This window comes from Lygodium microphyllum, chromosome 24, assembly GCF_053477565.2.
Source record: "Lygodium microphyllum isolate KBCC chromosome 24, Lygodium_microphyllum_v1.1.10, whole genome shotgun sequence".
Lineage (NCBI taxonomy): Eukaryota > Viridiplantae > Streptophyta > Polypodiopsida > Schizaeales > Lygodiaceae > Lygodium > Lygodium microphyllum.
In genome coordinates this window covers 121,814,387-121,837,035 of record NC_141158.1, presented here as the reverse complement: position 1 = coordinate 121,837,035, position 22,649 = coordinate 121,814,387, and the positions used below count along the sequence as shown (strand labels likewise).

General features: G+C 41.7%; 1 protein-coding gene across 1 annotated transcript; it reads left to right on the top strand.

The window, feature by feature from the left end:
- The first annotated feature begins 15,957 nt into the window (after nt 1–15,957).
- On the top strand, nt 15,958–18,487 carry EIF3G1 (eukaryotic translation initiation factor 3G1). The gene is made up of 2 exons (XM_087665517.1): nt 15,958–16,924; nt 18,044–18,487. The coding sequence occupies exons 1-2, from the start codon at nt 16,140–16,142 to the stop codon at nt 18,141–18,143; spliced, it is 885 nt and encodes a 294-aa protein (XP_087521643.1). The 5' UTR covers nt 15,958–16,139; the 3' UTR covers nt 18,144–18,487.
- Nucleotides 18,488–22,649: the final 4,162 nt, after the last annotated feature.

The window sequence follows — 22,649 nt, the reverse complement described above, 5'->3', positions numbered from 1 at the left end:
GAATGCTCCTAAGTGGAGATGGACTAGGGTGCATAACCTGAACTTAATGTACAATTGGGCCGTAGTTACTGACAAAGGACATGCCAGAGACGAGAGTCCGGGGGACAACGAGCAAATAAGGGAAGCCAATTTGGATGATGATGAGTACGAGGACTGCTACTTTAGTAGTGGGGAGACTAGGGAGGAGGTAGACACCATAGAATCTGACACTAAAGGTGAGGGCATAGGCTTCTTTAATGGCAGTCGCATAAAGAAGTACTATTCTCCCACACACCCATTGCATGAGCCCCCTATGCTGGAAGCCCTTGTTAATGTCCGTGTAGCCACCATCACCGAACTAGAGGATGAGGATGAAGAGGTAGTAGCACCAGCATACCTATGCATCACGGCCACCGCTCGGCACATGCATGCTTTTGATGCCTTGATTGATGAGGAAGCCGACTTCAATGTCTTAACCTACGCTGATTGGACCCTCATTGGTCAGCCACAGTTACAACCCATCAACGCTAGCAGGAGACGTAGTCCGGCCAAGGAGAGCCAAAGGCACAGACAAAGGGAACCCCATCAAAGCTAAAGAAGGAGACAAAAGAAATGATGACAAGGGAAGAATGGGCCGAGTTGAGGAAGGCCCAAAAAGAGTCCAAGAGGGCCGAAGATGAGAGAAAGAGAAGAGCCGAGAGAGAGGCAGAAGAGCTAAAAAGAAAGAAAGATGAAGACACGGCAAAGGCCATGCACAGGTCTATAGAGGAGGCCTACGGTCCCAAAGGAATGGTCATCTTGAGCCCACTACACAAAGGCAAACCAAGCGGCAGCGCGGAAGTAGCCCTAGTCATTGCGGGAAAGGGCAAGGCCTCGTTGCACCCCCTCCCTTCAACTCTCACGCCTCAAACTACCACCACCACCTCCACCACACAAGAGCCAGTGTCTGCCATGGACACCACTCAGCTCATGTCCATGATGTAGTTCCTGATCACAAAAGTACGAGAGATGGCACCATGGACAGGAGCCAAAAGATTGTCTGTGGTGGATGCTGAGTCCAGGCAACAGGACCCAAAGCGGCAAAAGCTAGAAGTGTCCACCACAGCACTGCCAATGATGCCCCTAGCCACGAACTATGACGCCTATGAGGCAGAACTCCTAGCCCCCAACTAGAAAGGGCCAAGGAAGAGAAGAAGGACGCTGCTATGGAGCTAGAGGCCAAAAGAGAGGTTGTGACAGCCCTACGACTAGAAATGACATGGCAAGTCTCTTAGCATCAAAAAGAATTTCAAAGCTTGAAGGAGCAACTCAATGCCCAAGAAAAGAAGACTCAAGAAAATGAAGATCACCTAAGGCAAAGACTAGAGGATGAAGCCCAAGACTCGGTGGTGGAGCACCGGGGCCACAAGTGGCTCATCCAGCAATATTCTAAGCTCCAACAGCAAATGGCATGGGTGGAAGCTATGCATGCAGAACTACAAGGAAGCCCGCAAGAAGGAGACCAGACACCAAAAGAACAACGCCATGAACACGAGGATGCCCTAGTATTCCAGTTGTGGACGGCAGTAGAAGAGCAAGGAAGGCTAGAGAGAGAAATAGAAGCCATGTCAAAAATGAGGGCTGAGGCCATCGACAAAGTCACAGGAGGCCTACAAGATGACATGAAGGAGGTGGAGGCACTGGCCATGACCATGACCGAAAGGAAGCTGCATTGGGCAAAGCTTGAAAGTTGTGTGCAAACTACTGAAGATCTATCAGAACGGATCACAGAAGCCTACCAAAGTACTCTGTGGTGGCTCAGTGAGGTAGGAGGATGGCCGAGAAGCAGCTAAATTGCCAAGATAAGGAGAAGACCCAGATGATGGAAATCTGAAGCAAGCAGCAAAACAGGTGGTAATGATGTTGTCTCAAGATATGGAGAGGGGTAAGGAAGACATGGAAGAAAGGCACAGCAGTGGGAGGAACGCAACCTCGAAAGAGTGCGGGGATTGACAGAGCACGTGGCAATATCAAAATGTGAGAGGGTTCTCGCAAAGTCCAGAGCTGAGGCTGCTGAAGCATGCTCCAACATGCAGAGGCAAGCCTTTTTGAGCACTATGCTTCATGTCACACAAGTTGAAGGTGAGGACTCGGTGGAGAGAATGAGGAGGAACCTAGAACTGACAACTAGAGCTTTAAGATATGGCCTACAAGAGCGCACACTTTCAACCGGCACAAACATAACCAAGGAGCAGCAACATAGCTACTTGCGACAAGCTGGCCTCTCCACCGATGAGCTTAGGGAACTTGGATTTGAGGAACAAGAGCAGCCCCACCCACCCCCCAATCCAACTCCCTATGAAACAAGACACCGAGGAAGGGCCTGACCTCAAGCAAGCATTCGAAGAAGAACCGCAAATTTGGGAGGCTAGTCTGCCCTCACCTAATCTACCCCTAGAAGAGCCACAGGGTACGTAGGTATTCGAGTGTGTTATTGCTGTAAGAAGAAGAAGATGGGAACTTGTGGAGCAAGCCCAGTAGAGGGCGTAGGCACGGCCACAATAGCTTCCTGACGAGCCCATGCTGCCACACGAGGATCACCACCCCATTAACTAGCTGTAGGAACTGACTATTTGGCAATAACAAGAGCTCCAATCCCGACCCTTTGAGTTCTCTTTCCTCTTCCCATGGGCCTTAAACCGAGTCTTACCCCTGGAAGTAGTGGAAGAAATTATTCGTTTGGACAATACCCTAGCAAACTGATGGGATGAGGAGTGGAGCATCATCATCACCCAACGGAGGCAAGAGCCCGCAAACTACTGGTAGGACAAGGTCTATCCGATTCCCAAAACCATCCAAGGCTACAAGGTGTAGCCAAAGTGGCGAAGGAGGATTTGGGACACCAATTTTGATGCATGGATGGCTTTTTGTGGCACGCTACAGGAAGAACGAAATGATCTCGCCTACATGACCTACCCTTGCAAACATGGGGTGGATTACAATGGGGGTGCATGGCAGGTATGACTTTCCGAATATCTACAATGTCAATTCAACAACTCCCGGGGAATGCATGGCCTTTAGAGTAGGGACTTGCGCCCTTCCATTAACCGCTTCCTCGAGGATTTCTCTTCCTGCCCAGACCCAGCCTTCATAACCACTTGTAATTACCTGAGGATCATCAGGTTTCTCCTTAAACAAAAACCAGTAGCTGAGGAAGTCCACCTCCCCCCACTCTTTTTTGGCATTAACCTAGAAATAGATAGCTGTGCTATGGCTAGGCTCATGATGAGGGCAACCCCACGTCCCTCGTTTTGCATGAGGATCCTTGAAGACATGAATGATAGCCACTTTACGAAGTGCAGCCACCCTTTTTTGTCAACCACACCTCTCAATGTGAGGGCTAACATCAAGGAATACCTATAGAGCCACGCCTTCTTGACTAAATCCCTAAGGCCACCTCGCGACTTGTCCGAGTAAGATTAGGGTACAGTCTAAGAGCACCCCTATGGCAAAAAAAAAAAGGCTATCATACGTCACCACTGCAAGTTGCACATCCACCACAGCCACTGCACCTAGGGGTCCTCAAGATAGGCATGTCTGGTTGCCCCAGTCAGCCGGCTCCATTCCTAACCCCCTAGCTTCATTTTGATCCCCCACTTCATGCTTAGGGCACGTCAAGGGTAGGACACACCCACGGAGGTAACACTCGCCTGTGGTTAGACCTGTCACCCTAAGCTCCATCCCACTAGCACGCACACAATGCACCACATGACAGTGGGACACACCTACACGTAATGCACCTTTCTTTTCTTTCCAAGTACAATCGAAGGCCCCACTACCCGCTTCTTCAGAGACCCCATCATCCATGCAATGCCCTTTCCATCATCTGCCATGTGCTCTTAGATAAAGCACAACCCACCAAGGGGCGAATGCAATAGCCACAATCAAAAAGTGAATGACGAAGCTCATTTGGAACAACACAGGTGAACTCAGCCACAGAGAGTTATGAGGGATCCATCTAACATTGTTTTGAATTTCCAAGATGGACCCACCCCTCAACATCCCTCCAACACTAGGGATCATATCCAATGCCAAGGCCTCTCAATTCCAAAAACCCCTCCAATACTAGGGCCCCTTCCCAGCCCAAAGGCCTTTCAGTTCCATAAATCCCTCTAACCAATCCAGAAATCCCTCAAACACACCCCCACCACAGTATGTCCACAACCTCAAGAAACCCCTTTCAGTTCCATAAATCCCTCTAACCAATCCAGAAATCCCTCAAACACACCCCCACCACAGTATGTCCACAACCTCAAGAAACCCCTAGCATCCCAGCACCATCGTCCCCTCACCACCAGCAAGTGCCATGGGACTAGCACACATCTAGGAGGGGGGTAATTTAACCCTCAGATGAACAAGGTGGAAAATCTAAAGCAGAAGACAAGGCCAAGGCAAAAGTGAAAGAGAAGACGAAGGCGCTCCAAGAAGAATCTGGAAACACAAGAAGTGCAGAAAAGTCCTAAATCAAGGAAAAAGGGGCATAGGAAAAAGCATATGTCAACACTCTTGTAAAAGAGCACAAGGCACACCATGATTTATTTTAAGAGCGCCCATGCAATTTGTAAAGGTAGATGGGCGGTAGGAAGGAAGCTAGAAAGATAGGAGGACAATGGAAAAAAGGGCCTAGGTTATGGCTGGCCATGTAAAAAGGGGATGACCGCCCAAATGGGATTTAATGCTTTGTATATAAAGTTCAAAAAATGAATGAGAGCTCATTCTTGGGTGTGTGGTAAAAAGCTTCTTCTTATTCTTCTCTTCTCTTGTCTTCTTGTGAGTGTTGAGTGAGGGAGTGTGAGAGAGTGAGGGAGTAAGTGTGTGAGAGTGAGGGATCGAGGAGAAGAAGCTCCCCATCTCCTCTCTTCATCTTCTTCTCTTCACTTCTCTTCTCTTGTCTCGCGCGACTATGGAGGATGGAGCTTGATGGAGAGGGATTGAGAATGCTTGAGCTTACCTCAAGGATCATGGAGCTATTGGCATGCAAGAGAGCATCAAGGTAAGCTCACGACACCCCATGGGTAGAGATAGCGCGTCAGCTATGTGAGAGGTAGCCATGGCCGCTTGGCTTGAAACGCTTGACCAATAAGCGGTCCCTAGGTCTCGGGGGTTGAGCTAGAGGGCTCCCTTCAACAATTGTTAACTCAAGCAATCTCCCTCTCTTTTCAATTTGACGAGAGACTTGGGATGAAGCAATATCATCCGAGAGCCAGGTGAATCAATCATGGCATCTTTGACAGCCTCTCTGGACCTCAAAGATCAAATCGTCAACATCAGATTGCTGATTTTGCCAAGATCCCATCCATAAAGAGCTCTTCTTCTTAGCCACGACCCTTTTTCTCCAATTTAGCTATAAATAAGAAGCATGGGGAGCCGTTGAGAGCAGTCGGAGGAAGAAAGGAGAGACCCTTCTCAAGAGTATAGACCAAGAGGGAGTGGGGCAAGAAAAGCAGGAGCATGGGAATTTCTCATCAAGAAGACAAGGAAGATACTCCGTGATCTCTCGAATTCAATTCCTCCATCCCTTCTATCCTATTCCCCTATGGAATCAAGACTCTTCTTGATTTCTTGAAATTCTTGGTGATCACTTTCCCCCCCCCCCCCCCCCCCCCCCCCCCCTCAAAATCAAAATTCTATCAAACTAATTTATCCCAAGCTCCTTCACCAAATTCCTCTTTTTTGCAATCTTGCGATTAAAGGCCATGGCCCCGAATAAGAAAACTATGAAGGTCGATGGAGGCAGGAGCTGCCAATAATGCTAAAAACACAATTATTACAAATGGAATGGCAAGTACATGGATTACAAATGAAGTAGTGAATACCATCAACCAAGCACCTGTCATGGATCCTCAAGCACTATTTTTCTTAAATGAAAACAACTAACATGCCTTTATCCCATGAATAGGAAACAGAAGCTGCATGCAAAAAATAAGATTTTATTCGATTCTTGCATATAATTTCTTTGAGGAATTCCAAGGGGTAACTTGGGTCTATACAAGAAGATGAACCAAAGCGAGTACAAGGAAGGTACTGTGTGTCCCTAAAAGATTTAATATTTTTTATTTTTGTGTTAATCAAACAAAACCTCTGATGGTTAACCACGAATGTTAGTCCTCAATATATCCTTGATATGCAATTGCCACATGACATTGTTTGTAATTAAACTAACCAAGATTTTCTTTTATTGCAGAATCCCCAAGGAAGAGAAAGTCCAGGAAAGACTATTGGAAGGTATTGCCACTTATGGTGATTTGTCTTGAAGTTATTTTGCCACTTATGCTAAATTGTCTCAATGTTATTAAGTATTGCCACTTACGCTAATTTTGCCACTTATGCTAATTTGTCCCGATGTTATTAAATTCTAGAAAGAAAATATTTGTCGTCTTGGAAACAAACCTGTTAGAAGTTTAAGTATAATGCATTCGAAATAAAGATGTTTGTGATTGCAAGCTATGTACTGATCTTTTTTAAAATCATCAGGCTAAAAGATGGATGACTGAGTAGAGATAACCAACTAAGGCAGTATTCTAGTGAGCACAAAACATTGACTGAGGTAGTGTTCCTAATGGCGCTAGACCTCCCCAAGACTAACGTGAATAAAACCTACTCCGAGGGATTTTTCTTTTTTTGTTACGTGTTAGTGAGAATAGACCAATCATGATGCGAAAGGTCTTGTCATAGGGAACTCTAGTCGGCAGGAGTAGGTGAGGGTACCATGGGGCTTTGGTCATAAACTCCTTAGGCTCTTACAAACTACCAACTACCCTTCGATTTGTAGACTGTGTCCTGGAAGTTCCAATACTAGTTGGGAAACAGAACTTGGAGAGAATGATACTTTGAACAAAAAACATTATAAAGGTCTTCTTCTTTTTTTCTGAAAGAAACGATTAAGAAGAAATTGCTTTACTCTATTTTTTAATCGTGAATTAAAGGAGTGTAACGAATTTTTATCATGAGATAATTCACATAAGCTATTTTTATATGTTGAACCTAAAGTGGTAGGTAATTAGATAACTAAAACTACTCTCTCAGGGGAAGCGGGAGGAGATCCAGACCTATAGATGGGTGGTCTCGGTAAGCCAAGAGCTTTCCTAAGAAGGAATAAAAATCACACTTGATGGACCATTAGAAACTAGAATGCCTGACTCGCATCACTTTAGAATCCACTAATGCTAATTTGCTGCTAGTAATAGATTTGACCAAAAGAACTCAAGTTTGATCCTCATGGGAGTGGCCAGAGCTTCCACTATGGGGTAGACTCAAGCAAGCCTAGTTAGCAAACTTCGAGGGTTTTATCAAAATCTTAGGTAGTGCTTTCTAGGGCATCTCTTGATGGGCTACTAAGAACGTACCGCCAAGGAAAGCTCGGGTGGCACATTACATAGAGCATCCCTTGAAGCTCATTGTTGAGCCATTGGGTATCCTCTTGAATCCTTACTACCTTCACTAGCAAGCATTGAAGGGATGGGCTCTTCGATGGTCTCTTCTAGATTGGTCCAGGAGGAGATGTGACATCTAGTTGGTAAGTAAGGATTGGGGCTAGACTGATCAATTGTTGCAAGGTTTGAGTGAGTTGGGTGCTCAAAGCTACCTACTAGAGCTCTTATTTCCTAGAGCAATGGGGATGACAATTCCATGCAGGTCTCCTCATGTTGGTTACCCTTGATAGACATGACTATCCTACATATCCTACCTTGAATTGACTTTGGGTGTAGTGGATGTGGTGTTCAGATTCTTGGTACATTCAATCTTCATGGAGGCCATTTCTCTTCCTCTCATCCTCTATATGAAGCCATGAAGCACCATCTCTAGCAAATGTCATCATATGTAAAAAATTTTAGAAAGTCATATTCTTTAGATTCTAGTCTTTTCTTTTGATGTGATTTCTCCTTATTCTACTCCCTCTTTTTGATTTCTTCAATTTTCTTGCATCTTTTTTATTTCTCCTTGCTTTGGTCTTGTTCCTTTTCTTAAGAGTGTTTCCTCTTTTGGCCTCCCTAGTCATGTCTTTACTTTGGCATAGGCCTTGGGATTTATGAATTAGTTCATAGTCTCATAGTTTCCAATGGTTTGTTTTATTATATGTTCAATAGTAGTTGGAATGATAAGAATGAGAGCTAGGTTGAGTCCAATTAGAGGCTTTGAGAATCCTACTAGTATTACTTTGATGCTTCATCAAGAGTATCTATCAAAGAAGTGTTGAGGACTTTTGAAGTGATTTTTCCCATTAAGATATCCTCTAGAAAGTGCTTGCAAGATCAAACCATTCATAGTGTTGGGAGCAAGACAAAGTATGAAGTATTTGTAGTTAGATCCAGTTAAGAAACATCCTTAATGTATTGGAGCTATACTCTATCCTACTTTGTAATGAACTTTGTTGTCATCCTTATTTGTATGGCGACTTGATCTATCAAGCATCAACTTTAGGAGTGACCCTTGGCTTCTTCTAACATTTGAATTTTATCTTGAAGGATTTCTTCCTATGACTATCTTTGTAGAGTGGCTTGGATGCCTTCTACCATGGTTTGTGCTTTCTTTAGTTTTTCAGATACCTTATCTTAATCTACCACCTGCTCTAAGCTCTTTCATCCTTGATTAGGGCTTGCAAATGTGCAATGTTGATAGTTGCAGCTTACTTGAGTATTAGAGCATCTCCTCAAGCTGATCATTAAGTAATCGAGTATCCTCTTGAATCATTACTACTTGCATATTAAAGCACCCCCTCAAGCTTATCATTGAGTAATTAATTGGATATCCTCTTGAATCTTTACTACATTTCCACTAACAAGTTGATAGGATGGGATGTCGAGTAGTTTTTTCTTGTATGGTCAAGGAGATGTGACTTCTAGTTGGTGAGAAGGGACTAGGACTACAGTCTTCAAATCTTGTGAGATTTGAATGAGTTGGGTGTTCAAATTTGCTTGGGAATAACATATTCAATGCAGATCTCCTCCATGTGTTCCTCATCCTTGATAAAATCCATCTTACTAGATCATATGCCAATTTGATTTTGGATGTGGCGGAGGTGTTGCTCAAATCCTCAGTACATTTGATCTTTGATGAAAGACATTTCTCTTCTTCTCTTGTACTTTATGGATCATTTCCTTGAACAATGGGGATGATATATTCAATGCAGATCTCCTCCACATGTTCCTTACCCTTGATAGACAACACGACTTTACTAGATTCTACCTCACATTGACTTTGTTGTGGTGGAGAATTTCTTCAAATCCTTGGTACATTCAATCTTATGTGGAGATCATTTTTTTTCTTCTCTCATCCTCTATGGAGGCATGGAGGGCCATCCCATGTTACCTCTTTCTTGCTACTTTGCATGCTCATTCTCAAGTTGCAAAGCCTTTAGTGATGCATTGATATGGGCTTTTGGATCATGGCAAGGAGACTAGATGTTATCATATCTAGAAAGTCGTCTTCTTTGGCTTCTAGTGTCTTTTCTTTCCATGTGATTCCTCCTCCCACTCCCTATTTTTGACTTCTTCATTTTACATACACCTCTATTTTTCCTCCTTTTCTTGGCATTGTTCATTTTCTTTGAATTTTTTCCTCTTTTGGCCTCCTTGGTCATGTCTTTTCTTTGCTATAGGCTTTTATATTTGTGAATTGGTTCATAGGCTAGCAATGTCCAATGCCTTGCTTTATGGCCTCTTCAACATAGCTTAGATAATAAGGGTAAGGGTGGGATAGGCTAAGTCCAATCAGGGGCTTTGAGAAATCTTGCCAATATTAGTGATGCTTCCTTAAGAGAATCTGTCCAAAAACTATTGAAGTCTCATTATGTGATTTTTTCCCATGAAGACATCTTCTAAGATGTGCTTGGGAGATCAAGTCATTCTCAATGTTGCAAGTAAGACAATGATGGAATGAAGTTTTTGTACTTAGGTGCATTGGTTAGCATCCTTGATGTCTCAGAGTTGCATTGTATCTTGGTTTGTAAGACACTTTGTTGTTGCCTCCTATTACAAATGTTGTTTTGGTGATAATTGTGATGCCTTTAGGGTAGGTGCATGACTCTTTCTACCACCTTAGGACTACAGGGAATGGCTTGTTGGAGTGTGCATTGCCTTGTTTCTATGGTGAGTTGATCCTTTACCATCACCTTGAGGCAAGCCTTGCCTTCTCCTAAGGTTTGAAATAAATTTTGAAGGATTACTTCCTATTATTGTTGTAGTACAATGGCTTGGATGTCTTCTACTATGGTGAATGCTTTATTTACTTTTTGGGCTATCTTGCCTTGATCCACTAGCCATCTAATTGTCTTAGGCTTTGAGGAGGGCTCAGAAATGTACTACCTCAATAGTTGCAACTTATGTGGATGTTAGAGCAGCTGCACGAGCTAGTCATTGAATAAATGAATATTGTCTTAAATCCTTACTACATTCGCTAACAAGCATGGGAGGGATTGCCTCTCAAGTAGTCTCTTCTAGAGTGATCTAGGAGAAGATGTGACTTCTAGTTGGTGAGAAGTGACTAGGGCGACACTCTTCAATTTTTGCAGGGTTTGAGTGAGTTGGGCATTCAAAGTTGCCTATTTGGCGATTGTTTCCTACAATCACTAGGATGACATGTTTGATGCAAGTCTCATCTACATGTCCCTGGCCCTTGATAAATGCAACGTTAGTAGATCCTATCTCCAATTGAGTTTGGGTGTGGTGGAGCTCATGTTGTTCAAATTCACAATACATTTGATATTCCATGGAACCCATTTCTCTTCTTCTCTCATCCTCTAAGGAGACACAAAGGGACATCTCCATGCTAGCTCTTTCTTTGTTAGTCTGCTTGCTCATTCTCTAATTGTGAAGCCTCTAGTGATGCCTTCATATGGGCTTTTGGATTAGGATGTGGAGAGTGGATGTTGTCATATCTATGAAAGTCATCTTTTTAACATTGGGAGTCATTTGTTTTTAGGTAAATTCTCCTTATACTACTCTCTCTTCTTCATTTTTCTCGCATCTTTATTCTTTCTTCTTGCCTTTGTCCTATTCCTTTTGTTGAAGTCTTGCTATGTGATTTTGCCCATCAAGGAATCCTCCAGGAATTGCTTGGGAGGTTGAGTCATTCTCAGTGTTGGGAGCAAGGCAAGGATGGCATGAAGTGTTTGTGCTTGGATGTGCTGGTCGACATCCTTGATATCTTGGAGTTTCACTTCGTGCTAGTTCATAATGAACTTTGTTGCCACCTACTAGCAATTGTTGTTTCTTTGATCATTGTGACGCTTTTAGGGTAGGTGCATGGCTTTTTCTCCCACTTAAGGGCTAAGGGGAATCGCTAGTTAGAGGATACCCAAGCTTGTTTCTTTGTTGACTTTACCCTTGTTGGTTACTTGGTTGCATGAGGCAATAAATTGGGCACATTTGAGGAAACCATTTTGTGGTTGAAAGATTCGATGTAGCTCCTTGAGTTGGCAATTATTGATGACGGTGATACAGTTTCCATGGTGATTGATACAATTGTCAAGGTACTTTCTATCATATACTTTAGTTACTCTCTTCTATCAATGAAGAGTCAAGAATGTTAGCCTAAGTCTTTGTTGCTCCTCTTTTCTACACATATACTTTAGACTATATTGTGTGTAAAGTGTTGGGGGTAAAGGCACCTGTGCCTAGTCACCTGTACTAATAGTACCTGCACACCTATACATTGCAAGTGGCAAGAACCCATGACTGTCACTTCATTCTTTATTATTTCAATGACATTTGAATAAAGGGAAGGCCGGTCACACATTGAGACTGTTGAAGTTCCCACATATTGTATATCTTTCTCTCTCTCTTGCTCTTGCTCCTTCCACAATAGCTCTTGCCTCTACTCCATGCTTCCACTTCAAGGCTCACTCCCTTTAACTAGTATCAGAGCCATCTTCCCCAAGAGCTTCAGTCTAACCTGGCAGCTTGTGGAGAAAAGCTTTAGTTCACAGCTTCAATGCCTGCCATGGATTCTTCACCCTGAGGTATGCATCGAGCTCTACCTTCTCCTTGACTTCTTCCTGTCACACGTGAGGCTTGTCCCAAGGCTTCCCTGGGATCTACTAAGCTTTTCTAGTGCCCGAGCACCATCAACAAAGGCAGCAACATCAATGTGATTTTTCACCTATTTGCTGCGCCCTTGTCCCTAATCAGTCTACCCCGTCCTCCAGCTCCTAGCACTCCTCCTTGGCACTTGGCAATCTTTGGAATCCTCCCTAACATCTATAGCATGAGGGAGCTCTTAGGATCGGCCATTGATTCATAGTTTTTGACAATTTACTATCATACATTTCAGGACAACACTTCATTCATTGTTTGGAGGTCACTTATGCTTCTTGGAATGCCTATTTAATGTCAGATCATCTAGAGATGTTATGCCATGTATTGGAATGCTATGGGACTAATTTGAGCACCCTTTTGCTTAGTTTTACAAATATTTTTTACTGTTTTAATAAGCAAGGTTAAAGTATATGTGAAAGCATATGCCTATTGATCACGGGTGCTTATTGACTATTCGGGGTTGATATACCAATGCTTATAGTTTATGTTGCATGCTTTGTCATGCTTCTGGATTGCTTTTGAGTTGATATTGGAGCTTTGAATCTTGACATTGATTGTCATTCACTATTATGTATGGTTGTTTGATGCTCCAATAAAAGCACTTTTCAAGTTACTTGTGTGAGATGCTCCCGAATATATGCTACTTGGATCTTGGATGTATGGATGCCTTCCACATGATGCTTTGAGCTTTGTTTGCTCATCTAGAATTCAACTTTTGTTCTAATGGAAGCCACTTCTTGACATTTAGATATTACATTGAGCATTTGGTTGCATACTTGAGCTTGAGGGTCTTACAATGTAACTATGGGACTTGGTGACATGTACATGCTCTTGTCATGCTTTATGTACACAATTGAAGCTTAGTGGGTTGATCTGACATTCCTCTTGGGTTGGCACCTATCTCCATCATGATGTTGTCAATGATGTATGCATCTTGGTTGGTTATGTATTGAGCTTCCGTTACATTGCTCAGTCCGTTGTTCCTTTAGTTGGTCTCTTTTGTTACCCATGAGACCCATTCTATGCATGATGGTTATGCCTATGGGATGTATCTCAGTCTGACACATTGAGCTTCTATTACATTGCTCAATTCATTGTGCCTTTAGTTGGTCTCTTTTGTTACCTATGAGACCCACTCTATGCACAATGGTTATGCCCATGGGACATATGTATCTTAGTCTGACGCATTGATTCTTTGACTATTTAGCCACAATGCCATAAGATGCACAAGGACAAGCACAAAGAAAAGGGAAAGGGTAAATTATAAGACAAAAAATGATGATCATAGCATTGCCCCTAGCAAGTCCAATGTTAAGATTGAAAAGATTAATGATGTGTAGAATGATTCTGATGATGTGTGGGATCCGCAAGCTACACATTTTTTACATACATAATAATACCATATAAGGGGATCATTTATAGATTGAATAAAAAGGGGTGCATTTTATTTTTGAAAAATTTACAAATAATGGTATTTTTAAATAGGCATTGAATACACACGATATAGAGCGTATACATATAGTGATCCCCTCGAGCTCAGCATTTTGAACTTAATTCTTAGCATGTCCTCTAGGCCAAGAGAGCCACACGACTTAAAAGAGTAATGTGGCATCAATGGGTGGATGGTAGCATGTAGCATCCTACCAAGGGATGGAATCCAAACATGCAAGAGGTGAAAATGGTGGTGGAATCCAAGTGTACAAGTAGTGTGAGAGGTGAAAATGATATATTGAATTGAGAAATAATATAAAATTTAAGGCTCATAGGGTTTATGAAACCATTTTTACCTTAATATTGGAGATAAAACTTGAAGTACTAAGCCCCTTAAAAATTAATTGTCACTTAGCTTTTCTAGCGCTTGTTTTACTTGTTTGATGTGTAGTTCCTAGTAATCTTATCTAGCTTGCTCTATAGAACTTATGATAGTTTGTTAGTCTTGTTGTGCACGGTTTCATCTCTATGAGTTTGCTTATGTATGGAGATGCCATAAACATACTTTGCTAGAACAATTAATTAGTTCTTATATGGTATATAGATGATGTTGGTAAAAATTTGGGTGGCTATATGGGAATATGTAAATCCTTAGAGTTGATAGGATAGAAAGTCAATGTATGTGAGAACACACTTTACCATCATCAATTCACATGGACAACTTAATATGTGTAGTTCCTCTTTACTTAGTATTTTAGCTCAACAATGTATGTTTTAGTAGCTCTTTGGGGATAAGTTTTTAATGCATTTCAGTGACCAATTGAATTGTTGTTGGGGCTACATATATGGGGTCATTTGCTTAGCTTTATGAGTGACGATTTGCATTAGTGATGGTGTGGCTTGCCACCACCACTGCTACAATCTTACCTCTGATATTATACCACATCTTCAAAACTGGGGTTTGTTAGTGTCCAGATTGGTTTAAATGTGACTCTCCTCTTTCTCATTTGTGATATCCAAGGACTCTTTGCAAGAGGGAAGTGATTTTAGGATTTTTTGTAAGATTGATTTAGTGAATTTCCCCCCTATTTGTGAGTTTAAAGTGTATGGACTCGTGCTCTTTCCATACTATAGGCCATTTGAGTGCTATTGGTTTTGAGTTTGTTTCTACTACATCAATGTTTAAGCTCATTGCATATGCCAACACATTGTATAGGTCCTCTAATTCCTTCAAATGCATGACCAATAGTAGTCCACTCTCCTTAGCTAGGTCCTTGACCATTTGTATTATATTGTGCTTTTTATAGCTAGGCTTTAAACTAACAAAAGGGTGGGAATTAGATAGGTGTACCTTGATAGCATGTTGTTTAGAGATTGTAATGGTGGGCCTCTATTGTTGTACCTTTGATGTGGAGGGTTTTGCAACTTGCTTGATTGTTCTTGCAGTAGCCACTAACAAGTTGGTTTTTGTGGTGCTAACTTGTTATCTGTGCACAAGTACTTTCTTTCGTTATTCCCTTCACTCTTTAGTCTTGAAAGAGCCATGGTTGTTTGTGCCACTTCAATGCTAGTTATCTTATAATTAGATTGGTGCACATTTGACTTTAGGCCTCATAGAATTTAATGTTGGGGTGGCTACTAGGGGTTTTAACAATCCTATCTTAGGTAACTAGATGGTATGGTGCCAGTGTAATAACCTTGCATGTATAATAGTGTCTTCGGTATCCATCTTAGTTTGGTGAGCCGCTTCTTACAATATCATCTTTGTTTGATAAGTCTCCATTCATAAGAGCAAGCTTGGGCATTCTACTCTTGCGGCTACTCTTTACATGTTCAACCTTGCTTTCTTTTTGGTTGTTGGGGTGATTTGGGTCATTGGCTTGGGGTCTTTGCTCACGACTTCTTGTAGTGTTTTCATCATGTCCTTATCCTCCCTTGCCAATCAATGCACCAAATTGAAGGATTGGGCAGTACCTTTCCCCTCTCTCGTTGTTTGGCTTGATTGCTCGATTTCCATGGCTAAATACCACAACAATCCTTACAATCGGTGGGTTTAGGTAGATCCATCCTTTTTGTTGAGTACTCCTTGTTGCAACTAGTCTGCAACCAGAATTACCTACCAAGCAACATCTCTTTTACAACATCCTCACAGTTAGGTATTACATACAATGATATGTGCACACTTTCAATTGTAATGGTAATTAGAAACTTGCACATGGCTAATAACAAGTATGGTTAACCCCCATATGGATTGATGTTAGCAATCATGGGTACTAGTTCGAGTTCTTCTAACTTGGTCTAGGTGTCGTATGCTAGTGTATTATGATTTGCTCCTTATCAATGGAGCTTGTACAAGGGTAAGTTGTGTGTGCGTGTGTATGTGTGTCCTTAACCTAAATTACGTTAGTGTTGTGGTCAATTTGGATTTTGGGTAAAATTGGTCGATTTGATTGCGCTTGCGTCTTCGGCAATGACTTTGTTGGTGTTCATGCATTCGGACGTTTGAGGCTCTTTCAAGGGAGGTTCTAGGGTTTGATCCTGTAGTCAGCGGTCACGACCCAGGGGAGCCTTTCCCTCTTCTTCTTCTTCTCCTTCTTCCTCGTCTTCTGCCTTCTTCTCATTTTGTGCCTGTGCAGGTTCAGAGTCTCTGCAAGCATGCCAGGCAAACACGAAATCCGGTGGGGAGACCTCGGCGACGACGACGAAGGCCTCGATGCAGTCCTCCCCCCTCCTCAGGTCATCGGCCCTGACGAGAAGGGCATCAAGATCATCATCGAATGGCGCCGCAACGACGACGGCACCCGCATCCGCGTCACCAAGACCGTCCGCGTGCGGCGGCAGCTCAAGAAGCTCAGCCCTTCTGTTGCCAGGCGGCGCAACCTGAAGAAATTCGGCGATGCTGTGGGCCAGAACGCCTCCGATAACCTCACTGTTGTTTCCACAGAAGAGATCTTCCTGGAGAGGGCTAAAGGTGCAGGCGGCGCTGCCGCCAATGCCAAGACAGAAGAGCGCAGCTCCGAGCTCGCCAGCTTAGGGAATGCCTCGCTCATCGTTTGCAGGACCTGTGGCAAGAAAGGAGATCACTGGACCTCCAAATGTCCCCTCAAGGATCTCATTGGGACCAAGGGTTTCACACTTGGTGAGAAGCCTCCAGAAGATGATGGGCCTGGATTGGCTGCTCCTGGTGCTGGATCTACCACAACAGGCAAGAGCTCATACGTTCCTCCCAGCATGAGAGGTGGCACTGGGAAGGATGGTGACAGCATGCGCAGAGGCAGAGATGACAACTCGATCAGGGTCACCAACCTTTCAGAGGACACTAGAGAGCAGGACCTGCAGGAGTTGTTCAGGCCTTTTGGTCCTATCTCCCGCATTTATGTTGCTTTTGACAGGGAGACTGGTCTCAGCAGGGGTTTTGCCTTCATCAACTTTGTAAACAGGTGCTGTGAACTTTCACTTTCCCCTTTTTCTTATGTCTTGTACTACGGATGTGTTCACATGCACAAATCACATACACCAATGTGGTTATGTGAGGATCATCTTAAAGTTCAAGCTGTGTTTCTTTGGTCTCAAATTCTATTGTAGGGAAGCTTCTAATTCTATATAATTGCTCTGCTTTTGTAACACGGCATGTGACTACAGAGCAATGTTCCATTGTGATAACTAGAGCACATAAAGTCTTGACTTTAGGGATGAGGGTAAGAAAGGAAGACTGATTGTCACTGTGAGCTAGCTAGAGAAACTTGGAATTGGTTATGCTCACACAGGAAATGCAATTTGTTAACTCAAGCATGTGTACATAGCTCATGGAATGTTGAAGGTGCTTTTATAACAGCCCTAGCTAGCCATCTGAGAGATTTGAGAGTTAAAAGGTTTTAAATGTCTGAGACAAACAGGGTGTGCCACTTGCACTTTTTGTAACCTTAACACAGTTAAAGTGATTGACTTCTCATATTACCAATTCAGGGTTCTGGCACAAACTTGGATGCAATTTACATAAAGTGCCATTACAAATGCCTTTCCTTTGTTCCCTTCTATACTTCTCAGGCATGTTAAGCACTTGGTTGCATGCTGAAAATGATCTAATAAGTGATTGTCTGTCATTAGGCTTGCCATTGTTTGAGTGGAATAAGCCAATAGTAATTTCAAGGCTGCTAGTCAATGCAAGAGAGGCATGTTTGATTGTTAATGTTAGTTCAATATTGTAATATGATGAGCTGCATGAAACAAACATTGAGCATCTAAGACTCATATGAAATATCTAATACCTTTTTAAAATTACATGTTTGAAGACTGGCCTCATACCTGATGACTTATTTCTTCAAAGTATGTGAAAAGCGTGGGACAAGTCTTGAATATTTCAACAAACAGATATATGTGCTATTTTCTGGAATAAGCCCCAGTTTGATTAACACTCTTGTTCTATGCCAAACTGTTAGTTTTATGAGTGCCCATTGCAAAGGTTTATTGGAAGCACGTTCCCTAAAGACTTGCAGCAATTTTATGTTATAACCTGTTGACAGAACTGGAGTCTTGAAAATTTTCCTTTGATGCTGCAGGGAAGATGCAATTCGGGCAATCAACAAACTGGATGGTTACGGTTATGATAATCTTATTTTACGTGTTGAGTGGGCAACACCCAGATCGGATAGGTCTTAAAGAGTTATTACCACAAACAGGAGACAATTTTCAAACAAATGCCGCAGATCAGTGGTTATTTTCTTTTGAGGCTTTAATACTTCCTATGGAACAAACAGTTGAATTTTCTTGCTGTTCATATATCTCAATCAAGGTGATCAATACTTTGTAGTATGTTGTGATCTCCTTTGTCCACGTGCCAGTCTACTAGAATGCGGTTCAACATCTTAAGACTGATATTCTGGGTAAAAGTATCATGCTCATGCTAAGGTGTGTATGCCTTGCATTCTATAGTTTTTGACCATGTCCAGTTATTGATATTGCTGTTGTAAGCAGTAATTTTTTAAAAAGAACACTTTGACCAATGTGAAGTTCTTATTTTTTGTCTTCATCACGCTTTTGAGCAGATCATACTGTTCCTGTGATTTGTGTGATCCATCTTTGTTCTGTATTAATTGTTTCTTTACTCTTCCAGTATTATTTCTTATCTCTTCCAATATTAGTATTGGGCAATACAAAGAGATCCTGAATATAACCCGTGCAGTGAATGGTCTCTAGTATTGGAAAAAAAAGATATATCCTGGAATGAATCAAATATTGAAAAAGTTCAAATCAAATGTGTCCTAGTAGTGTGTAAAGATTGTATGTGATGTATAGAACCAAGCAAAGCTGTTCTTATGGGTGGTTGGGGAACAGATTGGTCTTGTTATAAATTGATTACATTGGCTTGTGAAGTTTCTAAATGTGACATTAGAGATGAATCTCAGTGTTAGAGCAGACAGGCCAGTGCATGGCTTTCCAAAGCATTGTTAGAAGGTGGAGGCATATATGTCTCTGTTTGCATGTGCTCGTTTCATCTTTTGCATACGTTGGATATCAATTTTGTGAGACTTATAAGCTCTTTATCTTAGTTGCTTGATGGTCATACAAAGTAAGAACACTAGAATGTTGATAACAGGGTTTCTCTGTGAAAAAACACTCTTTCCAGACCTGTATGATGAGGCAGATTTAAAAAACACTATTTCCAGACCTTTATGATGTGGGGGATTGGTTTTGTAGTAATGATTATATATGAACTAAGAACTCTAGAATGTTGACATGAAAGTTTCTGGATGAAAACATTTTATTGTGGTTTGGTTGCTGTTTAAAACAAGTTAGGTTAGAAGGAACTTATATTGACAAACCTCTTCTTGAAACACGAGTTAAATTATATATCAACATCACAAAAAGTAAATAGATACAGCATTATAAATGATGCATTGAAATAAAAGCCTGAGATCCAACTTTGACTTTTACCCCGAAAAGCCCAAACATCCAATGGGATTTCTTTAACTCTTAAAGTAGCTATGTGTTGAGACGTAAGTACATCAATCCTATCTAGTGGGTTAGCATTGATTTTGGTCCCAAAGATGCATTGAATTCTGTAGCTTTTGACATGGGGGATCACTAATGTGCACTCAATAGGCTCCTTATTCTTATAGTGCCTTCATCAATATTTGTGTAGTACGTGAATAATGCAGTATTCATCGAAAGGGGGTAATTTTTTGAATTACTACAGGAACAAATTTGTGATCGTCGAGTGAGGTGAATATGCATATACTGATTGCCAAACATGCTACTATGAAGTTGATTAGACAATGACACCCCTTGCAATGTGAAGTACAATGTACAAAGGTAATGGCAAAGGCAAAATCTGGAGTGTCAAACTCACTCTTGCCTTGAATCTTACATCCTTGATAATATGGGTTTGTGTTTTGAAAACATCTATGATGATTGTTTGAACTAAGCCAAGCCTTATCTATGGATCATGCCTCAAGGTTGGTCAAAGACTTTCTACTTTGACAAAACTTATGGTAGAGTTGGTTGGGCATTCATTATAGTGGTCTTAGGATCGCATAGAGTTAAAAAAAAGCGTGGAGATTTTCATCAATAAAATAGAATATACAATAGTGCTACATACATCATGGCTCTATGCTATCGATTGAAGTTTCTTATAAAACATTTTAAAAATCTAGTGTCTCTTCTCTATTTTTCTTAAGAAAGCTAGTAGTTGGGTTCCAAGACCAAATGTATCCTCTATTGCGAACTCTTTTGCCCAAATTAAAGGTAACCTTGTTTTTGCATAGCCATATATACTTGAGGGGTATTGCTCTAAACATGTTTATTAGGGTCATGGTAGCTTCATCTCTTGTCGCGTAGTCTCTAAAAAGTGCCATCCTCATGGTGATGGGACTCATGGAGGTTGGCTCCCTTTATCCATCTCTTAATAGCTTTCCAAAACGGTCTAATTTTGAGGCAATCCCAAAAAAGGCGAATTATTGTTTCTTAAAAGGCGAATTATTGTTTCTTCTTTTGCACCCCACACAAAATGGGGAAATCTTAAGGATCTTGGACTTCTCTCAGATTGAGATCTTATTCAAAGTTAATTGATCATATAACTTATTAATCTGTGATGGAGTCTCCATAACAATTTTTTTTTGAGTTTGTTAGATTTAGTTGTCTTCCAAGTTTGCTGAGGCTCCTCCTCGAAGTCTTCACATGAGTCATAGGGAAGTCCTTCCAAGTCGCCTAGGTTTTCATGGCCTTTTGGGTTGATGGGCCTCTCATTTGTCGACTCTTCTTGTACTGCCAGCGTTTAGTTCTAGTTTTAGACACTAGGTGCTTGGCTATGTGGTTGTCCTATGAGACCATTGATGTAGGATATCCCTTTTTGAGTGTACTTAGTAATAGGGTTCCTCCATCCACTGCAAGTGTTTGATTAGAGAATTCCAAGCTTTAATTAGTTATTATGCTCTTTGGGATCAGGAAATTTTGACCTTGAGGTCACCTTCAATAGTGTCATACCATCTTACTCATGGTTAGTTGGCACCACAAGTCGAGGCCTCATCGAGCCATGTCATCACTAGCACAACCCATGTTTAGTTGATAAGAATCCTTTATAGAGTATTCCCAAGCATTGTCTTTGGGAATTTGCGGTTAGAGAATCTAGACCATAGCCTTTGTCTCTCGTGCCAACATTGAGGGTGCTCCATGGAATTTGGGCAATTGCTTTTCGGAACTCTCTTCTCTAGATGAAGTTCTTGAAAAGTTTGTCTAGCTATTCCCATGAGGTGGTGTTGAATGGGAGCATAGAGGCCATATAAACTGTTAGAGAGGTGAGTAGTGACTTGACTATTACTAGTCTACCAGCTAGTGTGAGTTGCACCTATTGCCATTTTTCCACTTTGGTCTTGATTTTGTCTTTGAACCAAAGGAATCATTGTTTAGAAGTCGGCCCTACTTTGATTGGGCAACCTAGGTAGTGGATCACCTCCCCATAGTTGACCAACCTGAGTCCATAATCTAGTAGCCAGGGCTTTGGCTCCTCACTGCTTGGAGGATGTTGGCATTGTCATTTACGAAGAATTATGCTACCATTTGGTGTTGAGAATCAGAGTTTGCAGCAGTAGAATGTGTTCACAAGAGGGAGAGAAGAGGTCAAAGTACAAGAATGAAATCTTGCTTACTAAGTTGCTGTAAAAGATCCCCCCCTTTTTGGGATGCCTTCATAAATCAGGCTTACAAGGTTGTTTTAGGTAGATGATTTAAATAGTCAAAACAGTCGATCTTCAGATGAATTGGAGACATAGTTGGCCACCAATTCTTTGGGTATTTTAGGAGTGTTGGGGCATTTACTTGTTATATGCCTTGTCTTCTTGCATTTGTTACATTTCATCTTCTCGGGATACTTCTTCCAGCAGTTGTTTACAAGATGTCATTTTTTCTTACAGAAAGAACATTTAGTGAGAACTGTATGAACCAATACTTGTTCACGGGAATTTGAAGTTGCCTGACTGTTGCTGCTTTCTTTGTGGTTTCTCTTTTCTTCATCCAAACAGGATTGAATGGTACTTGCCAAAGTAGGATCTGGAATGTTGGTGAGAGTGGTTACAAGAGTAGGAAACACCTGTTTTACAGCTTTTAGGAGAATAGCAATAGCATCTTCTTCAAGTATTGGAGCTTGTACAGAAGCAAGCTGTGCCATAAGTCCCTTCATATGAGAAATGAATTTTCCCAAATCTTCTCCTGAACGATATTCCAAGCTAAAGAATTCAATTTTAAGGAAGATTTTAGTATTCTTGCTAGTGGCTCCATAGAGCTTTTCAAGCTCATCCCATTTTTCTTTAGCAGTGTTTAGTTGATCAACATGATGAATCAGGGATTCATCTAAGTGTAGCATTATGATTGCTTGAGCCCGTTGATCATTCTCTATATCAATCATATTTGCAGAGTTTACAACTCTACTGCCTTGAATAAGAGGCCAATACCCTCTCTCCATCATTTTGTATTTTATAAGTACCTGCCATGGATGGAAATCCTTACCATTAAACTTTCGAATTTGAGGACGGACATCAGCATATGTTGTGGTCATTGGGAAGGTCTTACCACTTGTTAGGACAAGGGCAGTGTCTAGTCCCTTACAAACCTTTCACTGAATGCGGAAGCAATTTAGACAAAGTGAAGTCAAAGTTGCAATGAAGAGAAAGG

What these genes read in the sequence shown, in the direction of transcription:
- EIF3G1 (XM_087665517.1), top strand. Translation starts at nt 16,140, where the DNA reads ATGCCAGGCAAACACGAAATCCGGTGGGGAGACCTCGGCGACGACGAC. An exon ending in TTCATCAACTTTGTAAACAG is followed by an intron (nt 16,925 to 18,043) that starts GTGCTGTGAACT and finishes TTGATGCTGCAG; the next exon opens with GGAAGATGCAATTCGGGCAA.